Source organism: Glycine soja, chromosome 20 (genome assembly GCF_004193775.1).
Source record: "Glycine soja cultivar W05 chromosome 20, ASM419377v2, whole genome shotgun sequence".
Taxonomy (NCBI): Eukaryota; Viridiplantae; Streptophyta; class Magnoliopsida; order Fabales; family Fabaceae; genus Glycine; species Glycine soja.
Genome location: NC_041021.1, coordinates 5,922,168 through 5,950,097, shown reverse-complemented (window position 1 = coordinate 5,950,097; position 27,930 = coordinate 5,922,168). Strand labels below are relative to the sequence as shown.

General features: G+C 32.9%; 1 protein-coding gene and 1 pseudogene across 1 annotated transcript; one reads left to right on the top strand and one right to left on the bottom strand.

The window, feature by feature from the left end:
* Window positions 1-423: 423 nt before the first annotated feature.
* On the top strand, window positions 424-7,273 carry LOC114403443 (annotated as a pseudogene).
* Window positions 7,274-15,643: 8,370 nt separating this feature from the next.
* On the bottom strand, window positions 15,644-16,228 carry LOC114401810 (AT-hook motif nuclear-localized protein 19-like). The gene has a single exon (XM_028364394.1). The coding sequence runs from the start codon at window positions 16,226-16,228 to the stop codon at window positions 15,644-15,646; it is 585 nt and encodes a 194-aa protein (XP_028220195.1).
* Between the last annotated feature and the right edge of the window lie 11,702 nt (window positions 16,229-27,930).

Sequence of the window (27,930 nt, the reverse complement as noted above, 5' to 3'; positions counted from 1 at the left end):
TTAAGCTGGGCATTGTGTGTTTTGTTTTGTTATGTTCCTCACTTATAATGAAACCCTAGTCTATTCTCACCAATTGGAAGTCGCGTGTTACCGCAACCCGAAACAGCACACTGCAGTCTTGTCTAATGGTAATGGCGAGTTTTAGAAACGCTGCAATCAACATCGTTGAAAGGGGAAGGAAGGAAGGCAAGGAAGGAGAGTGGATCGATTCCTCAACAGCACCAGACATTTATAAAAGCTCATTCCCTTCCCCGAAATCGCTCATACTCTTCCAATCTTTTTTTTTTTTTACCTTTCTCTCTCGCTCAATAATACAAAACAAAAAAAAGAAGAAGGTAATAATCATACCAATCAACCGAGATCTATTCATCTGTTTTGTGTTTCGTTGCATTGTGTTTGGGTTCTGATCTGATTTTGGATTTTGGTTAGATTTTCGCGATGGCATCGAAACAGATCTTGTAGGAACTCAAGGATCTCCAGAAGGATCCTCCTACCTCTTGCAGCGCCGGTATTTTTTTATGCGACGATTTATACAATCCCTGATCTTCTATCGCTGAATGATCGTGTGTAATATTTTGGGAATTTTCGGAAATTTTTTTAGCCATTCATATGTTATAGTTCCGTGTAGGTTAACAATGATCTAAGCATGACTTGGTGACGCTATAGGTGAATCGATTGTGCTGATTTTGTGTTAATAATTAAAATCTGTGTACTTGTATGAGGGACTTATGATGATCGGGTGGTTCTATGTGGATTTCTCAACAAATTATTGTGGACTTCTGTGCTTTTCTTCCTTTTTATTTAAGCTTATATGGTTTATTTTTTGTTGCTTGATAAATGATAATGTTATTGCCAGGATCATGCCTCTGTTACGTGCTGCCTTGCTTGTGCGCTTCATGATCAAATTTGCAATAAAGAATTTGGAATTACTGCAGTTTTGGACTGATAAAGTGTTGCAATTGTACATGTAGTTGTTACCGTCTTAGTGTGATCCAACAATCTGTGTGATCATTAATGTTCTGCACTATTATGACTCTTCTTTCTCATTTTGGATCTCTGCTTATGCTATTCTGTAACCTGATTGGAGGGTGATTGAAACTTATTTCTCTGCTAAGTTACGTAATATCTCTTTTAAGTTTTTCGTATGACCTATATCTTTATTGCTAGAGAGACAATTAATGTTTTAATTCTTATGCGTATTTGGATTGGTTTATCTTGAAGAAGTATATTATTTCGTAGCTTCCTAGTTGTGTTGCTAGTCTTTAAGTTATAAATCTAGTTGGATAAAACTGTTCTCACTAGCTTTATTCTGTGCTTATTTTTTTTATTAGGACAAAGGAATTTGTCCAGTATAGTTATGTGGCACTGTCATTTAGTAGTTGAAGGACTTTGTGCTTATCCCATAGTTTGTCTGTTTTTTTTTTTTCAAAAACATTGCAGGTCCTGTTGCTGAAGACATGTTTCACTGGCCGACAACAATTATGGGTCCTCCAGACAGTCCTTATGCTAGAGGTGTTTTCCTAGTCACTATTCATTTCCCTCCAGATTATCCCTTCAAGCCAACCAAGGTTTTTATTTATTGAGGTGTCTATTTCTGTAATGTTTCTACATTTCCTTTAATTCTGTACCGGTTATTGTTTCTTAAAAAATAATGTCATGATACATTTTTCCCACATATTTGGCTTATTTGGAGGTGTTATGTTCTAACGATCCTTTTAGTAGTGACTGTTGCTTCTTTGAACACTGGAGCTCCTTCAGATGATCTCGAGTATACTCATCGATTATAAATGCCTTTCAGGTTGCATTCAGGACAAATGTATTTCACCCAAATATAAATAGCAATGGAAGCATTTGCCTTGACATATTGAAGGAGCAGTGGAGCCCTGCGCTAACTATTTCGAAGGTGTGTTTCTTGATTATCTCATATCAGCTCTTATTCCTGAAACTTAGATTTGACAATTTCACAGCTTTAATGGCCAACAATATTTTTATTGGGCTCATGATTCTAATACTTGTATTCAATTTTGATTTACAATGTATAAGGCTATAAGTTTTTGAAGTTATGTAATCATGTGTCTCAGGGTGTAAATCTTGTTAAAGGTCCAAAAAAATCACAATTTATTGGTTCTCAAGTATTGCTACAATCTGTGTATCCATTAAAACTCAAAACTACAATGTCGTATATGTACTCTCACGGTGTCAATTAATGAGCCTATCATGAAGTACTCTCTAGAGTACTGCTCTAAATTTAATTCAACTGCCTAAATTGTTATACATATCACATAATTCCTTTTTAGTGGAAATGGCTTGATGAAGTCAACTGCAAACTATATAGCTGCTGCTTTCAGTGTTGGGTGGGGTTGCAACTTCAGACTTTTATAGGTATGTTTCAATTGCTAACTTTCTTGAATTGCCGCAGAATCCTATATCTTAATTGGCTTGGCTCCATACATTTGGTCATAGAGAACTCCATGTAATTATTACTTGCATTTATTCTGTGTAAAAAGTAGTATCCTGATTCAAATAAGAGAATGCTCCCACACCAAACTACTCAATACTTGAGAAATAGTAGGAGCAATATAATATTATTTCTAAAAAAAGTGGTTGAGACTTAGAGAGAGTTACAGCCGAACATAATCAATTAATTTTTTTTTAAAATATTAATTATCAACAAAATTGATAAATATTTTACATTAATTATATAATGATAAAAAATATTTTTTTTATATAAGAGGACAAAAATTTTAAAACTTATAATTGGACTTAAAAAATGGGAATGACATGAAATTTCAATGGAATGTAAAGTTACTTCTTTCTCAGATTTTTTTTAACTTCTTAATTTTCTTTCCTACTTGACCAGCTGATTTTATGATTTATATATGGAGGAGTTCTTTACATTTCAAATGGGCAGTTTTCACCACTTTCATGTACCGTGGTTGTTATGAGAATTGATATTTGATACCAATAATGTCATCTAAGAACTATTTGAAATTTTAGATGATAGTTTGGTAGATTTTTAATCAAACAACTAATGCAAATCCTTCAGGGGTGTTTGGATAAATTTGAAGAATTTAAAATTTTAAGAATTTGAATTTCTTCGAAATTCTTTCATTTTTATTTGTTTTTGTTAATTTGGTTAAGGTATATATTCAAATTTCTTCATGTTAAAAATTGTGTTTGGATAGAGTAATAATTTTTTTCATTTTTTTATTTTGGATAAAGTAAACAAAATTCTTCCATTTAAAAGTTTGTATTTAAATAAAAAAATTAAATTTCCATGGTTTATAAATTTTAAAGTGAAGAGAAAAGGGGAGGGGGGAAGACAATAATTATGATTTTCTAAATTTTTTAGAATGATTGACTTTTAATTTCTTTTTATACTTTTTTTTACTTTAATTAATTTAAATTTCCTTTTAAAACTATTAAATTATAAATTTCATTTAATAAAATATCTAAAACTAAATTTTAGTCAAAATAATTTTAAATTCCCTTAAAGATTAGTTTCCCCTTTTTTTAAAAATACTTCCAAATTCTAAGCACACAATTAATGATTTTTCTAGACTTGGGTCATTGGAATAACTTAAAAATTCAGCCTATTTGATTTTTCAAATAAATTTCCAACTTTTCAATTTATTGAAAAAAAAATAATGTCAAGAAATTCATTAATTCATAAGCTTAATAACTTGTCTGTAATTTTTTTTATAAATATAAACAATTATTTGAAAACTTCAAAATAATTTAACCTAATAATAATAAGAGCAATTTTATGGTACTACTTCAAAACATTTAAGAATTTCAACACTAGTATTATTAATAAACTCTCACTCCACTCTCTTTCTTAGTATCACAGTATATCCAACTTCATTTAACTATTGTTGCAAAAAAATTATCGTATGAAAATTCATAAGAACTCTCTATTAATAATTAATAATTAAAAATATAAAAAAAATGATACTGGTACATACACAAAGACACAGACACTATATCTATGTACCTAGGAGGCATGTCTGAACAGAGAGAGAGCGTTGAAAGTTACATGAGTATGGAAATCTCTATGTCCATTATGGTTTCCATGAGCATGCTTTAATCTTCTCTCTGGTCAAAGTACAAAACGTAAAACAGACACAACACAAGCTGAGTTTTCTTTCCTATTTGAATTTATTTTTGCACTAGCTCTTCTTCTTTTCTATCCTTTTTGATTTGCATTGTTATTGCCTTTTGACTTTGTTTTCCCCAAGAAAATGAATGTCCTTTTGTGGTTGATGCTTTTTTTTTTATGTGTTTGTTTCAGAGGCTTAAAAAAATGAGAACTTTGGGGTAGGCTCAATTGTGGGTATTGACTACTATAGATTCATTTGTGGTCAGCTTCAGTGTTTTGTTGATTTTGGGAGTTATGTGTTTGTTGGGCTAGTTTCTCCTAATATTTACTGAAAATTTGAGGCATTTTTATTTCAGTCATTAGTTTAGATATCTTGCTAGTGTTGACTGTCTTCCCACTTCCCAGTAGATGTAGATGTTTTAATTTTAGAGCATGGATGATATAGAGGGGTGAGGGTTATAGAATGATTCAAATCTTAAAATTAAGCATCTAGCAATTCATTTGAAAAGTTATCAAGCCGATTAGCTGAATGATATATATATATTTTTTTTAATTCTTGAGGTGTAGGTGGAAAAAATTGTTTATTACACTTTATTTATTTTTCATTCTAGTTAATTCAGCAGCAAAATGACATGGGTTAAACCTAACAGGTATTGTAGAAACAAAATATACCTGCTTTTCATGTCTGATGTACATTCTCTTTTGGAACATTTCATAACAAAAATAATTAGAACTTTGTGATTTCTTTTTTGTTGTATTTACATAAAAGAATTGATTTGCTTGATAAAATTAAATTCTTAATTAGTTGCACAGCATTATTGTTGAGTAATTAATAGTCCAGTGACTGGCTTAGTTGCATATCGATTATGGACACAATGGATTTGATTATTATTCTTTAAGTGCAATCTTGGCTGTTTTAGATTAATCGCATATTGGTAGCCCCCAAGTTTGGTGTATAGATGGGCATGCAAAACATCAAGTAATTAGTGTGTGCCCCCAAGTTTCATTCTACCTTCTATGTTTGCTTAACATATAGTTATGTCTTAAACCTTACTGGATAAGTTTTAATAATATACTCAGCAGAGTGCAATTCTAGTTACATAGGTCTCAGCTTCTGAGGACTAACATAGTTTAAATCCTGGATTGCAGACTAATCTAGTGTTGAGTTATTTTGGTGGATTATTAGGGCCATAGAGACGATGCCTATTGTCACTGAAGATATGGATTCTGCATTCCAAACTGCAGGAGCAAACCCGTATCCTTACAACCATTTTCTTTCAAATTGCTTTATAGTTTGTGTTAGTTTGTTGAATAGGTAGTAGTTATTTTTTAGTTCAGACATTTCATGCTAAAGAAAATAAAATTCGTTTTAATTTCTAATGACAAAGGCACCAAAATGAATAGCTGGTTAACTAGCATTAGCCCATGTCTCATTGGTTATGGAGAAAAAAAAAGAAAGATAGGATATGATATGGAAATAGGTTCTTGTATTCTAATAATGATATATTTTAAAATAGTTGGGAAGCACATAAAAGTCTTGACGTGGAGACTTATTTCTTGAGTTTTATTTTTAAAGATGTCTCTTAGCTCTTCTAGATTTGTGTTTCATCTGTAAATTTTATTTTTAAATGCATCACATTTCTTTTTTCAAGTTTCTGTTTTGTACTTAACTTAATGTTCTTAGAGGCTTAGAAGTTTGGTGTATTGAGAACCAGCGGCTGGTTTCAGTGTCAAATTCAAGCCATGGAAAATTGTATACTGGAAGTGCATACTTAGTCTTTAATGTAAGATATTGCTCACTTTATTTCCCCATTGATCCTTTTAATTTCATGAAGAATTTGATGGCCATATCTCAATTAAAATCCAAAGTTTCAACGATTATCTTCATCATCTTTTCCTCATTTTGCTATCCATTTTTGAAATTGAATCCATTACTTCTGTGGCCACCTTCATCATAATGACATTTTATTAATATCCTATCAGTATGAGCTTTATTTTCATGTAAATTCTCTTGGCATACATTGATCCAGACCTTTTTACATGTTTGTGGAAACATGTAATCTTTCCAAAAATTGGCCCTCAGTATGACATACATTACTGGTTGGGAAATGAAGCAAAGAAGGTTTGTATCCTTTCTTTTTTAATTGTCTTGCTTGTTGTGATAATAATATATTAGTGTCAATTTTTTGCCTAGTGTAGCCTGGCATTGTGAGTATATATATTCCATAAAATTGATGTCTTTTGCTCACTATGAAAGAGTAGTGATCTGGAAATCAAAATCTTATGCTTTGTTGGCCCGACACTTCCCTTTTTTCGTTTGCACACTTGTCCATTTTCATACTATGGATGACTAATATATTCTATAAATATACCATGATGTTTAATTAATATATTCTATAAGTATGTGGATCCCATGTGGACCAAAGCAAATACAAACCTCAATGCAAGAGCTTGCTTCAAAAGGACTTGCTTCTAAGGTATTTAATGTGTTAGTAGTTTTTGATGGTAGTACTACTGTACCGAGTGTCATTATTTTTTTTAAAGATAATTGGAGAAGTAGTGTTGTGATGTCTTTGGACTAGGTTGTTATATCTCTAACTTAAACTGGGGAATGCTTACCATAAAACTTATTGCAGATCCTTTCGCCCCTATTAGGAGGACAGATTTTGAGAAGGTACTCACTAGACAAATGAAATGCATCTTTTACATTTTTGGGGATGTAAAGGCTCCAAATACAAAAAAAAAATAGCATTTCTACATCGATTCTGACATGACTATTATAGAAATGCTAACCATTCTAAGACGGTCGCATGTGAAAGACTGTCTTAAAATGCTCAGCATTCTACATCGGTCCTGTAGTTGTGACCGTCATAGAATGTTGCATTTTCTATAGCGGTCACAACTCATCAATGTAGCATGCTGAGCATTCTAAGACGGCCATTGGCAACCGTCGTAGAATAGGCGACCACTTTTGACAACTTCCTCTACGATGACGGTCGTAAACCGATGTAGATGGTCCCATATAACCGATGTAGATTGTCTTTTTTCCAGTAGTGAACGTTATCTCATATAGTGAACCTCTTCATTACTCTTGATTTCTTGAGATTCAATTTTCAAGGATTTGATCTTCCACAAAATAACACTAAATTTTCAAGGCTTTGATCTTCTGCAAAATAATTCTATCTTTTCTGAAATACTTACAATTTAATCATTATTTCTTCTTTCTAATAAGGTGTATTATCTTTTCTGTTCAATAGAATTAACTTTCTAATCAACTGTGTTAGGTTTTTTAATCAATGTTGTTGCCTTTTTTATCATTTCTGGTTGTGGCTTTAATACTTTGATATACATAGTCCTTGTAAGTTTCTTGAATAATTCGTTTTCATAATTCTCATAAAGATTCTTCTTTAGGAACCATCTGGGAAGTTTGTGAATGGGTTAAAAAAAGTTTATTAAAGCTAAAATTGTACGCTTCTAAATCTAACATTGTATTTCCTAACAAACACATGTAAGGTAAGGAATTCTATTTATTTTTTATGAACCAATTTGTGTTTGAAATTTAAATGACACTATTATTCTTTAAATAAAAAAGTTTGTCTAACCTAATAACATTGGCCAATTTCACCCCATTAGCCCAAGTAGCATGAATAATAAGAAAAAAAATGAAGATTATTGATATAATTCTATAATTAATTTACATGTAAGCCAAAGTGGCTCACACCCATTGCAAGAATATGAAGGATCAATATCTTCTTCATGGTTAGATTCTGGAAGTATATTAAACATTTTCATTTGGTGAGACATACCTCGTAATTATGATTTTCTCATTTTCAATAAGAATTCTGAAAACCATCATGAACTACCGTATTATTTTCCATGAACTAACAATTCTCAAGAAGACACGAATCACATTAATGAAAATTAAATTGATTAGAAAGAGAAGAAATGATTAGTTGAAGAGATTCATTTAATACAGGTAATTGAAGAACACAAGCCGACACATAACTCTTCACCCAACAAAAAAAATACCATCAGCAAATAAAATGCATTGTAGAGAACTCTCATCTTATTATGCCCCTATGACACACTATTACAACAACAGACCTGAAATAAAATAAAACAAAAAAGATAAAAAAAAAGAAGTAAAAAATGACACATTCTGAGGCATCTATGTTGCATTCAGTTATTTGTTGTTTCCCTACACCTATTTACTCACTTTCAGATAATTCATAACCCACGGACATCGCAACCATCCATGTTGAACAACAAAGAGTTGGCACCCCACTAAAATCACTAGGATTATTGTTATAATTATGCATTGTTGTCATTGTTGTTCCCTTCTTTTCCTTCGGGAATAAATTTGCAAATATTTGGTTCTCTGAAGGTGGAGACCATGAGGCTGACATTATCACCGGCAATGACGCTGCCGCCAATAAGTCCGTTGAAGACCTGCCCATGAGATGTGCATAGTTTGATCCCAAAGGAAAAAGGAGGGGGAGGGGTGGCTCCTGGGTGAAGGGCATACTGGTTATTGTATAAGTAGTAGCCAGTGAAGGAGAGCATGGAGAAGGGTCCAATGAGCAAGGTAGGGACACCTTGTGGTGAGTCACAAACAGTCGCATTTTTTATCGTGCCAGATGCATTGAGAATGAGGACGCTAACATGGTCACGATGCGCAACGTCAAGGATGGTCTCCATGACATCCATACCTGGAACAACATTGATGGTGACAAGCTTCACAGAGGGCTCAATTGGTTGGCCTGGGAGGGAGGTAGACTTAGGCTTGTTCTTTGAGCCGCGAGGCCTACAACGTGGATTCTTGGTAGGTGGGGCCATGAGAGGCTGATTGGCAATGGCGAGTGTTGGTGGTGGAAAGGGTTGGGAGGAGGAATCCATTAGGTGATCCTAAAGTGACAAAGGGTACAAAACTAATAAAATGCAAAAGGCATGATTGTGATTTGTAAAACTTTGCTTGCGGGGGATTTATAGTGTGACAGCGGGGTGACATCTCTAATGAGGTTGGGGTGTGAGAAATCTAGGGGCGTTGTGAGGAAGGTTTCATGTATGGAGGGGAATTATGTGTGGTTTTGAAGGTGGAGTCACTTTTATGCAATAATGCTACAAAAGATTTTAATGGTGAGAGATATTTATTATAAAACAGATAATATAATTTAAGGTTGGTAAAGTCAAATATTTTGACATCATTTATTGAACTTTATGAGTAAACTAATATAGTTTTATTATAAAACAAGTAATATAATAAAACAATGAGAAATAATATTAGTAATTTATCTTTTTCATGTATTATTTAAATATGTCAAAAGTTAGGTTAGACTCATTAATTATTATTGAGCATGCAAATCAACTAATGTGGGATTAATTAGTCTAACTTTCAAGTTTGAATCCTACTAACATAACAATGTAATTGTGTTAATTACTTGATTGAAGGTAAATCTTTATCTCATATAGTGGACCTCTTCATTACTTTTGTTTTGTTGAGATTCAATTTTCAAGGATTTGATTTTCCACAAAATAATTCTAACTTTTCTGAAATACTTACAATTTAATCATTATTTATTCTTTCTAATAAGGTGTATTAGCTTTTCTGTTCAATAGAATTATCTTTCTAATCAACTGTGTTAGGTTTTTTAATTAATGTTGCCTTTTTTTTTTTTTATCATTTCTGGTGTTGGCTTTAATACTTTGATATACATACACTACTACAAATTACGCATTTTACATCGGTTAAAATGACCTTTCTATATCGGTTGTCACGCATCATTGTAGCCGACGATGTTGAAACTCCGTTATCTTTCTACATCAGTTGATAAACCGTCTTTGAATCCTGATCATTCTACATCGGTTGTGAGCCTGAACCGATGTAGTATTAGGCTTATTCAACATCGGTCGTGTCTCTAACCTGTCTTAGAATGTGATATTTTTACAAGCATTCTACATCGGTTTTTCTAATAACCGATGTAGAATGACCACCATTCTACATCGTTTGTGGCCACTACCGATGTAAAATGTCACCCCAATTACAACCATTCTACATTGGTTTTACGTATAGCAGACGTTGAATATAAAGTAATTCTACATCGGTTGTTCTAATAACCGATCTAGAATTAATATTTTTTTTAAATATTATTTTTTGTTCATGAATGACAATAACAATATGCATATTATAATATGAATATATATATATATATATATATATATATATATATATATATATTTAATGACTTAAAAGTAACACCAGATACTTTGAAACAAATACATTTGTGTATAACGGCGGTAAATTATACTATTCCAAATCATTAAGAATCAAGCCTTACTTGCATATTTGAAAAGCATAAGAAGTAGGACATGTTGAAAGAGGCACTACCAGAATTATTGTGAAAACTGAAAAGAGGAAATGAAATTAGGTCCTGCACCTAGATCTCTCCACTAAGTCACATATATATAAATAAATCACGGAAAGTGTGAGAATTAAACAAAAAAGAGGTATTTCTTGATTAAACGAGTTTTCTTAATTAAAAAAAATCAAATTTAACAATTAAACGAGTAATTTGTAAAGGAATGAAATTTGTAAATAGTACTATATAAAAAAATTATTCATGATATTTAAAAACAAGATAAACATATCTACATGGGCACAAATGTGCAGCAAGTAATTTACAAATTAAATAATCCTGCTTGCACTCAATAAGCTTGAGCTTTAAATTACTCAGGGACATGTCTGCAAACTCACTATTAACATGCAAGGAAAATAAAGTATTGTTTCAGCAAAATGAGATAAAATAGTAGAACTCACCTTGACTTCACAATATGTCTCTTTCAGTCGATTTAACATTAGCAGATCTATAGGTTTTGCAAAAACATATGAATGAATAGATACACATTTAATTTTTTTACACCACAATATATAATTAATGATAAAGAAATGGTTCTGTGGGGGGTGGGGTGGTGGTGTAGGTGAACATAGTGGAGGGTAAGAAGCACTACCTGTTTTGGAAAGGTTCCTCATGTTGACCCTCATCTCGTTCCTCACCCTGCTGGTCTGGGTGCTGTTCAAGAGAGACGTTGGTGTTGGAATAAATAGTTTCGAATATATAAATTATATTATAATAAACTTTATAGCAATAAGTATTTATATATATATCTATATAAAAATTATATTTTAAATTTATAATAAATAATTTATATTTTGATATAAATTTATTTTTAACTATTTAACAATTTCTTTTAAAATAAATATTATATAATTCGGTTTGGAAGTGAAACATAGACGGGAAGTGTCCTCTCTAGAAAAATATGTACATTATCATCAATAATGCGATATGCCAGCAAGGGACTCTGGTTGGTCTTTGGAAGGTAGCTACCAATTAAAAGTTAAGAATAAAATAAACCTATGCATTGTATGGTTTTAAAAAAGTATAATATTAATTATATTATATAATGCATAGTATAGTATTTTATACATGGAAATAGAAACATTGTCTAAATATTATTAAATTTTATACTATATCCTACTTCATCATATCATGTATGACTAAATAAACTCTTAACTTTTTTTTTTTTTCAATTTGCAGAACAAGAAAATTTATACAATGTTGATGTACCTTCCCCTCTCCTAAATTGCACTAAATTGTTTTCTCAGGAATTCTGAAGGAGATAATAAACAAGATAAGACTATCCCTATTATGTTTTGCCTTAGTTCAAACAGAGCACTTAAACTCAAAGATTGAGAGTAACTACAAAGCAAAAATAAATAGAAATAAATACCTTATTTAGTAAGAAAACAACATAAGCTGCTCTTGTGGTGTCTTGACCTTCTAAAAAAAGAGGAAATTCCACATGTTTGGCATTTATGTTTGCATTTGATGAAGATTCAGAAGATGTTAGCTCCGTTGAAGGTGCATTATCAATAATATATGAATGAGAAGCATCCAACCGTAAAGGATATCGCAAAGGAACTTGCAAGTATGAGGCTATAAGTGAAACAGCCTACGAGAAAATCAGTCTAGTCAAGAACATTTCAATAAATAAATAAATTTTTGAAAAGGGAGACATTTTTATAATTATTAGCTCAACGATCATCCACATGAGCTACATAAGAAATGCTGCAGCTGGAACACAGAAGTTTGGTATATGATATGAAAAAGCATTGGCAATTAAGTTTGCCATATACAAGACATGTCAAAATATGAAGGCTTTAAATCCATTCTAATACTTACATGTGCAAGATATCCTAGGGCTGTAGCAGAATTTTGAATTTCCTTTTTACCAGTGAAAAAGCTCATCTTCCGAAAAGATAGCACATTTAAATGCAGACCATGAATTGTTAAGGATCCTTGATTAATTGGTTTTAGTACAACAGAAGTCCTTGAGTAATGAAATAAATTAAACTTTTACAACAAAATTCAGACAAAGTATCCCTTAGAAATGCAGTGAATATTAGCAAAAAAAAAATTGTGATGATTTAAATTAGCAGAAGATAAACTATAAACATTCAATGAATAACTATGGTCATCTAGAGCATCCAAAGGATCAACCATACCAAAATCTACCGTACCAAACTAAATTATAAAATTATAATTTAAGGCCATTGTCAATAAGCTAAACTAGTGCAAAAGCATCAAAAGAAAGAACAAGACATGAGGCACACACATCAGACAGATGAAGTATAGAATGAAAGACACCCTTTCAACACAAGAGCCCAACTTACGGAAGAACTATATCCAAGGTGCCAGTAAGAAATTAAGAGCCCAACTTATGGTTTTCTTAGAAGAATTTTAAATATTTCTTTCTAGTTTACAATGAATAGTTTATTTAAATGAATATTATAAAAAAATTCCTAACCAGCCAAATCCTTTAACTTCTGCTGACATTATATAACTCAGAACCAAAAATGGCATCTCTAACTTAAAAGTAGGATTCTCAGAACAAGTTATTTCAAAATCTTACACTGTGTTATGAAGCCTAGAAGTGATTGCACTGCACCACTAAGCTGCTCCTACTACTTGCTAGCTTCATCCTTAGCCAGCCTTAAACATATAGACATATTCTCCATCACCATTTTCTTTGATTCCAATTTTTGACGCATCTCCTCAAGTTCATTCAACCGACCCAATGATTCAGCATTGACCTGTTAGGTGGGCTCATTAATTAGGGACCAATAAGAAAACAAAAAACCAACTAAAACCAACAATTAGTGCAAAAAAGCATCCAAAGGTGTAAACAAAAACTATACCACTCAATACCCTGACAAGACTGAACTAGTGTGCTAAAATAAAATCTTAGCAGCATAGTTATCAATCCCAGATAATGGCACAAAGCAACCAACCCCAAAATAGCCACAACAAGATAGCAGATAGTGGGATGACTACTATTACAAAATTTATTGATATAATTATAAATTTTGACTAGCAAGTGTATCACCAGGTAAATATGTCTGACAAAATAATTCAAATAATACAGTACATAATATAATTTCATATTTTTTTTTTGTTAAAACTAGAATTAACACACACAAAAAGAGACAAAAATTGTATGTAATAAAATATTAGCACGCGCAAGTCTAACTAGAGAAGAAAAAGAAGATTAACCAGCTTCACAACACACTCCACTAGTTCTCTAAGAGACACTACATCATTAAATTACTATTGTGCATCACATCGCACCTTTTGATTTTACATGCACCAGGTGCTCAACAAAATATCCAAATGAAAAAAAAAAAACTCTCACGGGCACAAACGATCACAATCAAAAGCAAAAGAGACTTACCAATGATGATAGAAGGAGTAAAGGAGACTTACAAAGAACATGAATGAATGAATGGGTAAAGCGGAGAAAAAACACCGCCGCCGCCAAAGAAAGAGTGGAAGCATCTAGGGCCGACCCGCTTTGTCTCCGCCTCCTCAATCTCATGCATCTTCAATCTCAATTTCTCGTCCAACTCACCGATTCTCGCTAGCAGCGTTGCCTTGTCACTATCGCAGCTCTCCTATTTCAATAACACGGCGTTTCGCCTCTCCTCGGCGTGTAGTAGAAGCTTGGCCTTCTCGTCGGCGTCACGTTTGAGCTGTTCGATGCAACGGCATTTTCATTCGTTGTCAGATTTGAAGTGAGGGTAGAGCAGGGAGTAGAAGACGTACTCGATCTGCGAGAAGCGATCTTTGGCGTCCTGAATCGATGCGACGTGGATGCACTCCTTGAGACCCATGCCCAACACGATCACATTGTACTCCTCATCCATGTTCGATCGATCTCGATCTCACTAAAAAAGGGATTTAGGGTTTACAAAGATGGGAACAACATTCAACACAAGTGTGATTTCACATTCAAAAATCATTTTCCAGTGAATAAAATAATTAAAAATCACTTGAATCGAAGACGGTTTTTATAAAACTGCCTTTGTAAGGTTAACATCAAAGGCGGTTTTATAAAAACCGTCGTTAACAGCATAATATAATTGGCATTAATTACAAAAATGCCACAGCATTATGTACTGCACCGGTTTTTGATAATCGACGTAGATACCGTGACGTCGAAAAACGCTTTTGCAGAGATAGTTCATGTAAGTTTCTTGAATAATTCTTTTTCATAATTCTCATAAAGATTCTTCATTAGGAACCATCTGGGAAGCTTGTGAATGGGTTAAAAAAAGTTTATCATAGCTAAACTTGTACGCTTCTAAATCTAACATTGTATTTCCTAACAAACACATGTAAGGTAAGGAATTCTATTTATTTTTTATGAACCAATTTGTGTTTGAAATTTAAATGACACTCTTATTCTTTTCATCAAAAAGTTTGTCTAACCTAATAACATTGGCCAATTTCACCCCATTAGCCCGAGTAGCATGATTTATAAGAAACAAAAAAAATGAAGATTATTGATATAATGCTAAAATTAATTATACATGTAAGCCAAAGTGGCTCAGACCCATTGCAAGAATATGAAGGATTAATATCTTCTTCATGGTTAGATTTTGGAAGTATATTAAAAAATTTTATTTTGTGAGACGTAGCTGGTAATTATGATTTTCTCATTTTCAATAAGAATTCTGAAAACCATCATGCACTGCCATAGAAGATATTTATTTTCCATGAACTAACAATTCTCAAGAAGACACGAATCACATTAATGAAAATTAAATTGATGAGAAAGAGAAGAAATGATTAGTTGAAGATATTCATTTAATACAGGTAATCGAAGAACGCAAGCCTACACATAACTCTTCACCCAACAAAAAAAATACCATCAACAAATAAAATGCATTGTAGAGAACTCTCATCTTATTATGCCCCTATGACACTATTACAACAACAGACCTGAAATAAAATAAAACAAAAAAAGATAAAAAAAAAGAAGTAAAAAATGACACATTCAGAGGCATCTATGTTGCATTCAGTTATTTGTTGTTTCCCTGCACCTATTTAGTCACTTTCACATTATTCATAACCCACAAACATCGCAACCATCCATGTTGAACAACAGAGAGTTGCCACCCCACTAAAATCACTAGGATTATTGTTATAATTATGCATTGTTGTCATTGTTGTTCCCTTCTTTTCCTTCGGGAATAAATTTGCTAATATTTGGTTCTCTGAAGGTGGAGACCATGAGGCTGACATTATCACCGGCAATGACGCTGCCGCCAATAAGTCCGTTGAAGACCTGCCCATGAGATATGCATAGTTTGATCCCAAAGGAAAACAGAGGGGGAGGGGTGGCTCCTGGGTGAAGGGCATACTGGTTATTGTATAAGTAGTAGCCAGTGAAGGAGAGCATGGAGAAGGGTCCAATGAGCAAGGTAGGGACACCTTGTGGTGAGTCACAAACAGTCGCATTTTTTATCGTGCCAAATGCATTGAGAATGACGACGCTAACATGGTCACGACGAGCAACGTCAAGGATGGTCTCCATGACATCCATACGTGGAACAATGTTGATGGTGACAAGCTTCACAGAGGGCTTAACTGGTTGACCTGAGAGGGAGGTAGACTTAGGCTTGTTCTTTGAGCCGCAGGGCCTACCACATGCATTCTTGGTAGGTGGGGCCAAGAGAGGCAGATTGGCAGTGGCGAGTGTTGGTGGTGGAAAGCGTTGGGAGGAGGAATCCATTAGGTGATCCCAAAGTGACAAAGGGTACAAAACTAAAATGCAAAAGATTTGGTTGTGATTTGTGAAACTTTGCCAGTGGGGGATTTATAGTGTGACAGCGGGGTGACATCTCTAAAGAGGTTGGGGTGTGAGAAATCTAGGGGCGTTGTGAGGAAGGTTTCATGTATGGAGGGGCATTATGTGTGGTTTTGAAGGTGGAGTCACTTTTCTGCAATAATGCTACAAAAAATTTTAATGGTGAGAGATATTTATTATAAAACATACAATATAATAAGGTTGGTAAAGTCAAATATTTTGACATCATTTATTGAACTTTATGAGTAAACTAATATAGTTTTATTATAAAACAAGTAATATAATAAAATGATGAGAAATAATATTAGTAATTTATCTTTTTCTTGTATTATTTAAATATGTCAAAAGTTAGGTTAGACTCATTAATTATTATTGAGCATGCAAATCAACTAATGTGGGATTAATTAGTCTAACTTTCAAGTTTGAATCCTACTAATGTAACAATGTAATTGTGTTAATTACTTGATTGAAGGTAAATCTTTATCTCATATAGTGGACCTCTTCATTACTTTTGTTTTGTTGAGATTCAATATTCAAGGATTTGATCTTCCACAAAATAATTCTAACTTTTTCTGAAATACTTACAATTTAATCATTATTTATTCTTTCTAATATGGTGTATTAGCTTTTCTGTTCAATAGAATTATCTTTCTAATAACCTGTGTTAGGTTTTTTAATCAATGTTGTTGCCTTTTTTATCATTTCTGGTTGTGGCTTTAATACTTTGATATACATAGTCCTTGTAAGTTTCTTGAACAATTCTTTTTCATAATTCTCATAAAGATTCTTGGTTAGGAACCATCTGGGAAGCTTGTGAGTGGGTTAAAAAAAGTTTATCAAAGCTAAAATTGTACGTTTCTAAATCTAATATTGTATTTCCTAACAAACACATGTAAGGTAAGGAATTCTATTTATTTTTTATGAACCAATTTGTGTTTGAAATTTAAATGACACTCTTATTCTTTTCATGAAAAAGTTTGTCTAACCTAATAACATTGGCCAATTTCACCCCATTAGCCCGAGTAGCATGATTTATAAGAAAAAAAAAATGAAGATTATTGATATAAGGCTAAAATTAGTTATACATGTAAGCCAAAGTGGCTCACACCCATTGCAAGAATATGAAGGATTAATATCTTCTTCATGGTTAGATTGTGGAAGTAAATTAAACATTTTCATTTTGTGAGACGTACCAGGTAATTATGATTTTCTCATTTTCAATAAGAATTCTGAAAACCATCATGCACTGCCCTAGAAGATATTTATTTTCCATGAACTAACAATTATGAAGAAGACACGAATCACATTAATGAAAATTAAATTGATAAAAAAAGAGAAGAAATGATTAGTTGAAGATATTCATTTAATACAGGTAATCGAAGCACGCAAGACGATGCATAACTCTTCACCCTACAAAAAAATACCATCAGCAAATAAAATGCATTGTAGAGAACTCTCATCTTATTATGCCTCTATCACACACTATTACAACAACAGACCTGAAATAAAATAAAACAAAAAAAAAAGATAAAAAAGAAAAGAATTAAAAAATGACACATTGCATCTATGTTGCATTCAGTTTTTTGTTGTTTCCCTGCACCTATGTACTCACTTTCACATCATTCATAACCCAGGAACATCGCAACCATCCATGTTGAACAACAGAGAGTTGCCACCCCACTGAAATCACTAGGATTATTGTTATAATTATGCATTGTTGTCATTGTTTGGGAATAAATTTGCAAATATTTGGTTCTGAAATACTTACAATTTAATCATTATTTATTCTTTCTAATAAGGTGTATTAGCTTTTTAGTTCAATAGAATTATCTTTCTAATCAACTGTGTTAGGTTTTTTAATCAATGTTGTTGCCTTTTTTATCATTTCTGGTTGTGGCTTTAATACTTTGATATACATAGTCCTTCTATGTTTCTTGAATAATTCTTTTTCATAATTCTCATAAAGATTCTTCGTTAGGAACCATCTGGGAAGCTTGTGAATGGGTTAAAAAAAAGTTTATCAAAGCTAAAATTGTACGCTTCTAAATCTAACATTGTATTTCCTAACAAACACATGTAAGGTAAGGAATTCTATTTATTTTTTATGAACCATTTTGTGTTTGAAATTTAAATGACACTCTTATTCCTTTCATCAAAATGTTTGTCTAACCCAATATCATTGGCCAATTTCACCCCATTAGCCCGAGTAGCATGATTTATAAGAAAATAATGAAGATCATTGATACAATGCTAAAATTAATGATACATGTAAGCCAAAGTGGCTAACACCCATTGGAAGAATATGAAGGATTAATATCTTCTTCATGGTTAGATTCTGGAAGTATATTAAACATTTTCATTTTGTGAGACGTACCGGGTAATTATTATTTTCTCATTGATAGGATTAAATACCTTGTAGTCCTTAGAATTTGAACCAGGCCAATGCAAGTATACTTTTCTCACTTGTGTCATCTATTGCAAAGGGCATATATTTAATGTTTTCCAAAACTCACAAATGTAAGATGATAAGCTTTTTATCCCGCCATTATTTTTGAAAAATTGTCCCACAAACACTTCTTATAAGAGATTAGTTGCACAAGTATAACACCTATGAAAGTTTCAACCAATAACTCCTTAGCATCATTATTGTCATGTTGAGAATTGATCCATTTTTTAAATTTATCAACTTCATTTTGTTGTGGACATTACTGCACTTTAGACCTTTTATGTAAGCTAGAATAGGTATTTTAAGTCGGTGTCTAAAACAATGTTGATCTGGGCATCAAAAGAGGTCAAGACTTCTTTAATCAATTTTTTATAACTGATATAAAATCTATTTTTTGCATCGGTTCTATTTAGAGCTAATGTAAAAACTCCAAGCATGCATTTCACTGGTTTTATCTGCTAGAATTCCAAACCTCAAGATCTAAATTAATCCCACAACCTCAATACTAAACTAAATTAAAGTTCCTCTTTAATTGAAACACCAAAATACACATTGATCAATAAGATTTTCACTTTTCTCTTCAGTAATTAGTTAAATTCAATGTTTGATACATTAGAAACAAACTATAATATACTAATGAACCAAAGAAACATTAGAAACTGAAAAAATGAAGTAACCTGCATTGCATTCTTGGTAGTACTCTTCGACATCTGGAGGAAGCACACAAAACTTCAAAAATGATCCAAAGAAACATTAGAAAAAAAGGTTAAAATATTAGTTTTTTAAGAAGGTGAAAAGAAAAAATTTATCTTCAACCTTTTAAATCCCTAAACATAGATTTGGATAAGAATCGGTAGTGATAACATTTTACTACCTTTGACATCCATAGAAATTGATCGTCCCCATTCATTCTTGTGGGTAGTTAGTTGCAAAGATTTTCTTCTTCCATTAACGTCACTCGCTGCCCATCACGAGAAACCCACATTTCCCATCAATAGTAGGAAGGTCTTTTTACATATACCATCATGATAGTACCATCACTAACAATGTTCTTTCATTGGTTGAAGATAGATAAATCAAGAGGAAAGCATTATCACCAATGGAGCATGAAGAAGAAGCAAAGAGAATGTGTTCAACTAGTGAAAAAATTAGTTTAAAACCTTTTTATATCGGTTGGACATTTAACCAATGTAAAATGGTGTTCTTACATCACTTAAAAGTTTACCCAATGTAAAATGCAGTTTTTATAAAAGTATGAATGATATTAAAATGTTTACATGATTTGAAAAATGCCGCCACATTTCCTTATGTATTGATTGTATAACTGATGTAGATCTAGCGCTGCAAAGTGTTTTTTTGGTAGAAGGAGAGTACGAAACTAGTGAGAAAATAACAAATAACTAGTCTCAAAATTTGTTAAATCTCATTAAAGTGAACTCTCCTCCTTTTTGTTGTCCTCAAAGCTTTGATGGAAAATCCTCTCTATTTTTCCACTTAAGTCTTGAACTATTGAAAAACTCCAAAAGCCCTATCCTTCCTTTTAAAAAATTTTAAACAAGGCTTTCTAGACAAAAACATTCACCAATCAAAAGAATGAAATAGTTAGTCTTACAAGGAAAGGATGACTTGACTGATACAAAGAACATGAACAAGTTGAAGTGGGTTGATGGCTTTAAAGGGTTTTTTTTTTTTTTTTTTTTTTTTTTTTTTTTTTTTATCAATCTTTCATATATAACAATATTTTTCATCATTCTCTTGCAGTCTTAGCTTGCAGCTAAATGTTAAAGTTCTTAAAAGAAAACTAAAATAGACACTTCACAATTTCCCTTGAGGAACTTTTAGCCTTTGGACTACTTTTCTTGGGATTAACACTTACATGTTTAATTTCCCCGGTAATATATCCACCTGGAATACCATCGGAAGAGCGAACTTTTGGTTGGATTCCCTGGAGTCTGGCATTAATATCTTTCACCTGAAACCATATGATGCAATGAACAAGAAGACATAAGAAATTCTCACAGTAGATGCTATTAAATGTAAAATGGCAAAGGTCCAAATTCTTTAATCACAGTCTAATGTAAAGAGTACTCTCACGTTTTTTAGATTTAAAACTGAAAAAAATTAAAATAATCTAAAATTACAATCTAAAAACTAGTTTTAATTTTTGAAATTTTTTGTTGGAATTTTTTTTGATAAATTGTAAACTATTTACCGGTTATTGATCTTGACAATATATGGTTAAAATGTATTTAATGTAAGCATGTAAATATTAGACCAGTTATTAAAGTATCAATAACATTAGCATATAATAATAATGGATATATACTAGAGTAATTCTAAATTTTTAGGAATAGTAATACAAATATAGTCCAATTTTATGTTGTAAAGATACAATATTTATTTAGAATTCAATGTAGAAAGTATAGGCCCACCTGTTTTAATTAAATTTAAAAATTTTGTTTTTAAAAACCTGTTTAAACATAATATGAGGGAGACAGTTGAGGGAGAAAGAATGGTGGAAGTGGTGGATAAGGCAGACAGTTATTGTAAAGAAGAAGATGGAAATGGCAGTCAGCATATAGATGGTGGCTATGGGGCACTCTTACTTTACTTAGCCAAGTCGCCTCCCTTGTTTGATGAATGGAAAAGAATAAAAGTAGACCCATTTTGGGATATACAGGATGAAAGGAAAAGAAAAAAAATATATACAAGTGATGTGAAAAAAATAGGTGGAAAAATATAGATACTAGAGAAAATGGGTATATGTTTATATTTAATCTTTGATCTTTGATGAATGATGCAGCGGCAGCCCCACAACCATGCATGGATAGCGACATGGAGGATGGAACATGTGCAGTGTGCATCAAATAATCTTGATTTTAGGATAAGATTGTGACCTCTTGATTCCAAACCTCTGCCCCGCAAATGTTTATGCTCTCTAGAGATACATGTATTCACATTATCACTAGCTAGCTCTATGTATATACAAGAATTCATGCTTGTGCTATATAACATTTCGGCCATTTCCCACTAAATTAATTAAACAGAAAAATAAGCTCAACTTACTATCTTCAAAGCCGAAATACATGAAATTATAAAAAAAAAAGATGATAAGATAAATGCAAATTTGATTAAAAAATAATTAATGATCCAAGTTAGCTATATTATTCACTACTAGAACAAGGGAGGAGAAGAAAAGAGGGCTATTGGATGGAAAGCAATGCACTCCATCAGGTTCCATTCCATTATTCTCAAACAATCCAATAAATGGAACCTAGCATCATGCCATCATGTTATTTCATTCCATCCCTTTCCATTAGTCCAAACATAGCCTAGGTAAAGATACAGGATGGAAGTGTAAAAGAAGCACCCAAGCTATCATAAGGTCATATAGATAAATAAATCCAATCACAGATTAGCCATGAAAAATTCCACTTAATTGTTTAGTGATAAATCACAAGCTTATGCCAACATTTACGCCATGCAAGAAACCCAACGCAAATTACTCTGCTTAATTAATTTCCTGCTTGAACTGTTCATAGATCTACATCCATCCCCCGACCATTTTATAATGATTCACATAGAACAATCTATGACTACAAAATTATCAACTTAATAGAGTGCTATATTAGTTATCTTCGAAGCATTCACTTATAAAGTTACAATTAACTGCTGCTAACAAACTTAAATCTGGTTTGGCTTACAAACGAGACAATCAGAAATTATAAATTTTATTTTCACTAATACTAATACTATCTGAAAAAAGAAATTCTTCGAGCTTCTTCTGCAGAAGCTACTTGCAGACATTATGTCACAAGTTTCTTAATGCTCCTCTAGAGTCTAAAGTCAATTAAAAAAATTAACCGGTGAAAGGTTAACTATTCATTTGAGTTGAAGGCACCACAATTTAAAAACACAACATTTGAAAGGCGTTAGGTTCATCTAACCTACTAGTTGTGTGTTTGGAAACACGATTCTGTGATGGACAGACTCTATAAATAGGATGGGGTGCTCTCAATTTTGTATCACAAAACCCACTTCTCTAAATATGTCATTTAAATTGATTTGCATGTTTAGATGAGTATATGTATATTTTGCATTAGTGGAAGCTTTTTCTTTCTTGTTTTTGTTTTTTAATTAATTAAAAGGAATGCGAAAACATTTTGGGCTGGTTTTGAACCCTCGCCCTGCAAGCATGAAAGGACTCTCTTTGCCGCTAAGCTATTGCAATTTAATTGTTTATTAGTTGCAGTTCATGTGTATTTATAACTTCTGAAGGATAAATCATTTATGCACAAACTATTTAAAATTGTGTGTCTCTTAAGTTATGCTGAGCATGCAATATTGTGTTAAATACTGGTATGCATTGGATTTAATCCTTTAAAGATTATTACATGTTGAATGAATATACGTGCAATGTTATTTTGAATTGGTATACATGTAATTTTTATGATTCAATATTGAGCACATTTGCATTATTAAGTATGTTTATGCAAGGATTATTTTTGAATGTTAAGTGATTAATATAATTTTATTAAATTAGAGAATAGCCACAACATCTTTAATTGAGTAAAATTATATGCTAAATTTATAATCACATTAGAAATATTAATTGTGATTAATCATATGTAATGTGATGAAATCTATCCACAGGAATTTTGTTATATTTGTATGATTAATTAGGATAAAATATTAAATTATATTTCTTAATTTACCCACAGGAATTAAGGAAAAGAACATGATTTAATAGTTTTATCATAAAGTTGCATGATGAATCTAATTGAGTAGGACTTTAGCCCACAGACAAGTTTTGTGTCACTAGATTCATATATTGAGACATGATTTGCATTGGCAAAACATGACATTTGTTTAGTCTCAAATTTTCTTAATGAGCATGTGTGTTTGTTTGCAGTTTCACAATCTATGAATATTTCTTGTGACCTTCCCATTTTGAAAGGTGACAATTATAAGATTTGGATTCATTTGGGCTGGATGGATATTGACTATGCTATAAGGAAGGATTAGCCACCGGCTATTACTGAAACTAGCAAACCTGATGTTGTTGATCTTTATGAAAAGTGGGAGAGATCTAATCATCTCTCTGTTATGTTCATAAAACCAACATATCAGCTAGTATTCGGGGTTCAGTTGACCAGCATGATAAGGTCAGAGATCTGTTGAAAGCCATTGATGAACAATTTACGACCTCTGAGAAGTCGCTTGCTAGCACACTCATTATGCAATTCTCTTCCATTAAGCTTACTAGAACGAAGGGTGTGCGTGAACATATCATGCGCTTAAGGGACATAGTGGCTCAGTTTAAAACCCTGGAAGTTACCATGTCTGAATCCTTCCTGGTACATTTCATTTTGTGCACCCTACCTCAACAGTATACACCCTTCAAAATCTCCTACCACACACATAAGGATAAATGGTCTATTAATGAATTGATGACCATGTGTGTTCAAGAAGAGGAGAGATTGATAATGGAAGAGGGTGAGAAGGTAAATTTGACTACTTCTATTTCTGGAAAGGATAGGAAGAAGTCTGTAGGCACTAATAAAGGAAGGATTCCGACTCAACCAACAATTAAAAAGGAGTCAAAGTGTTTCTTCTGTAAAAAAAAAAGGACACATGAAGAAGGACTGCCCTAAATTTAAAAGTTGGTTTGAGAAGAAAGGTGCACCATTTACCTTCGTTTGTTATGAATCTAATATGATTAATGTGAATCATAATACATGGTGGATTGACTCTGGTTCTACAATCCATGTTTCTAATATCTTGCAGGGTATGGAAAACCTAAGGAAGCCAGTGGGAAGTGAGCAGTGCATCTACTCAGGGAGTAGGATGAGCTCGCATGTAGAGGCCATTGGAACGTGCGTCTTAGTTTTAAGTAGTGGCTTTAAATTACATTTGCAGAAAGTTTTTTATGTTCCTAGTTTCTGTAAAAACTTAATTTCTGTTTCTAAACTTGCACCTTTGGGATTTTATTTTAATTTTACAGACTTTGGTTTTAATTTACTAAATAAATCTGAAATTATTGGTTGTGGTCAATTGGTTGATGGTCTTTATTCGATTGAATTGAAAAACGGCGCTACTTCTATGCACGTTTCTGTTGGATTAAAATGATGTATCGTGAATGAAGAATCCTCTATGTTGTGGCACCGGAGATTAGGACATATCTCTATTGAAAGAATCAAGCGATTAGTAAATGAAGGAATACTTAGTACTTTGGATTTCGCTGATTTTGAGACTTGTGTAGATTGCATTAAGGGTAAGCAAACTAACAAGTCTAAAAAGGGTGCAAAGAGGAGTTCTAATTTATTAGAAATCATACATACAGACATATGTTGTCTAGACATGGATGCAAATAGTTCGAAACACTTCATAACCTTTATAGATGATTATTCACGATATATGTATCTCTACTTACTTCATTCTAAGAATGAAGCTTTAGATGCCTTTAAAGTTTTTAAGGCTGAAGTTGAGAAACAATGTGGAAAACAAATTATGATCGTGAGATCAGATAGAGGTGGGGAGTACTATGGTAGATACACAGAGGATGGACAAGCACCAGGTTCATTTGCGAAATTTCTTCAAGAACATGGGATTGTTGCCCAATACACTATGCCTGGTTCTCTGGATCAGAATGGTGTGGCAGAATGAAGAAATCGAACATTATTAGACATTGTGAGAAGCATGAGGGGTAATGTAAAGCTTCCTCAATTTTTGTGGGTTGATGCTCTTAAGACAGCTACGTATATATTAAACCGAGTTCCAACCAAGGCTGTCTCAAAGACACCTTTTGAGTTATTCAAGGGTTGGAAACCAAGTTTGCGACATATACACGTTTGGGGATGCCCGTCTGAAGTAAGAATTTATAATCCATAAGAGAAGAAACTAGACCCTAAGACTATTACTGGGTATTTCATTGGATATGCTGAAAGGTCTAAAGGGTATAGGTTCTATTGTCCATCCCACAACACTAGGATTGTGGAATCAAGGAATGCAAAGTTTCTTGAAAATGACTTGATCAGTGGGAGTGATCAATTTCAGAACATTTCTTCTAAAAGGAATCACTATGAAGCTGAACCTTCTGGGACAAGTAATAAGTTGGTAGTCATTCCCACCCCTCAAGTTAAAATGGGTGTTAGACAACCAGTGATTGAAGTTCCACAAGCTGTTGAAAGTGATCATGTAGATCAAGTTGTTTGTGAGGAACAACATGATGATATTGAAAAAACTGGTGAATAACCAGTTGAACAAGTTCCTCAGCAAGATGACCAAACAACATTAAGAAGATCTACTAGAGTAAAAAAGGTAGCAATTCCTAGTGATTATGTAGTGTACCTACAAGAATCAGACTACAACATTGGAGCCGAAAATGATCCTGAGACGTTTTCACAAGCCATGAGTTCTAAGGAATCAAATTTGTGGTATAATGCTATGAGAGATGAGATGGATTATATGGCATCTAACCAAGTTTGGGATCTCGTTGAGTTGCCTGTTGGTGTAAAAGCCATCGGATGTAGATGGGTCTTCAAAACAAAGAAAGACTCAGAAGGCAACATTGAGAGACATAAGGCAAGACTTGTTGCTAAAGGATTCACTCAAAGAGAAGGAGTCGATTACAGAAAGACCTTTTCCCCTGTATCTAAGAAAGATTCTCTTCGAGTAATTTTGGCATTAGTAGCTCATCTTGATCTTGAGTTGCATCAAATGGATGTGAAAACGGCGTTCCTGAATGGTGATCTAGAAGAAGAGGTTTACATGAAACAACCTGAGGGATTCTTATCTAGTGTTGGTGAGCACTTAGTCTACAAGCTTAATAAGTCCATCTATGGATTGAAACAAGCTTCCCGCCAATGGTATTTAAAATTTCATGAGGTCATTTCTTCATTTAGCTTTGAAGAGAATGTCATGGATCACTATATATACCAGAAGGTCAGTGGGAGTAAGATTTGTTTCCTTGTATTATACGTAGATGATATTCTGCTTGCGACTAATGATAAGGGTATGCTATATGAGGTGAAAAAATTTCTCTCAAAGAACTTTGATATGAAGGATATGGGAGAGGCATCTTATATCATAGGCATAAAGATCCATAGAGAAAGATCTCGAGGCATTTTAGGCTTGTCTCAAGAAACCTATATCAACAAAGTTTTAGAGAGATTTAATATGAAAGATTGTTCACCAAATGTAGCTCCCATTGTGAAGGGTGACAAACTTGCTTTGAGTCAATGCCCCAAAAATGATTTTGAGCGGGAACACATGAAAAATATTCCATACGCTTCAGCAGTTGGAAGCCTTATGTATGCTCAGGTTTGCACTAGACCTGATATTGCATTCACTGTTGGAGTCTTGGGAAGATATCAAAGTAATTCAGGTATTGACCACTGGAAAGCTGCAAAGAAAGTGATGAGATATCTTCAAGGAACAAAGGATTACATGCTCATGTACAGACAAACTGATTGTCTGGAAGTGATTGGCTACTTCGACTCAGACTTTGCTGGTTGCGTTGATTCACGAAGATCAACATCTGGTTATATTTTTATGTTAGCCAGTGGAGTTGTATCTTGGAGAAGTGCCAAACAAACCTTGACTGCTACTTCCACTATGGAGGCTGAGTTTGTTTCTTGTTTTGAGGCTACTTCGCATGGTGTATGGTTGAAGAGTTTCATATCTGACCTTAGAGTTGTGGACTCTATTTCTAGGCCATTAAAGTTGTATTGTGACAACTTTGTTGCGGTGTTTATGGCTAAAAATAACAAAATTGGAAGTCGAAGTAAGCACATCGACATTAAGTACTTAGCCATAAGAGAACGTGTTAAAGAAAAAAAAGTGGTCATTGAACACGTCAACACTGAGTTGATGATTGCTGATCCTTTAACTAAAAGCATGCCACCAAAGAATTTTAAGGATCATGTAGTACGAATGGGACTTGGTTCCATGATGTAATTTCATTGTACATACATTTGTTATTTTCAATGAAACTCTTATTCAATTAGATATTTTCTCATATGGTTTTATGCACATATTTATTTATTTCGAGAAAAATCATTCAGTTTAGATATAGAATAAACATATGGTTTATTCATTAACCATATTTGTGGTACATGGAAGATACTACTCATCATCAGAGGACCTATCGCCATGACCCATATATTATGTTTCTTGTTAT

Excerpts from the sequence above, each read along its gene's own strand:
- LOC114401810 (XM_028364394.1), bottom strand. The coding sequence starts at position 16,228 with ATGGATTCCTCCTCCCAACGCTTTCCACCACCAACACTCGCCACTGCC.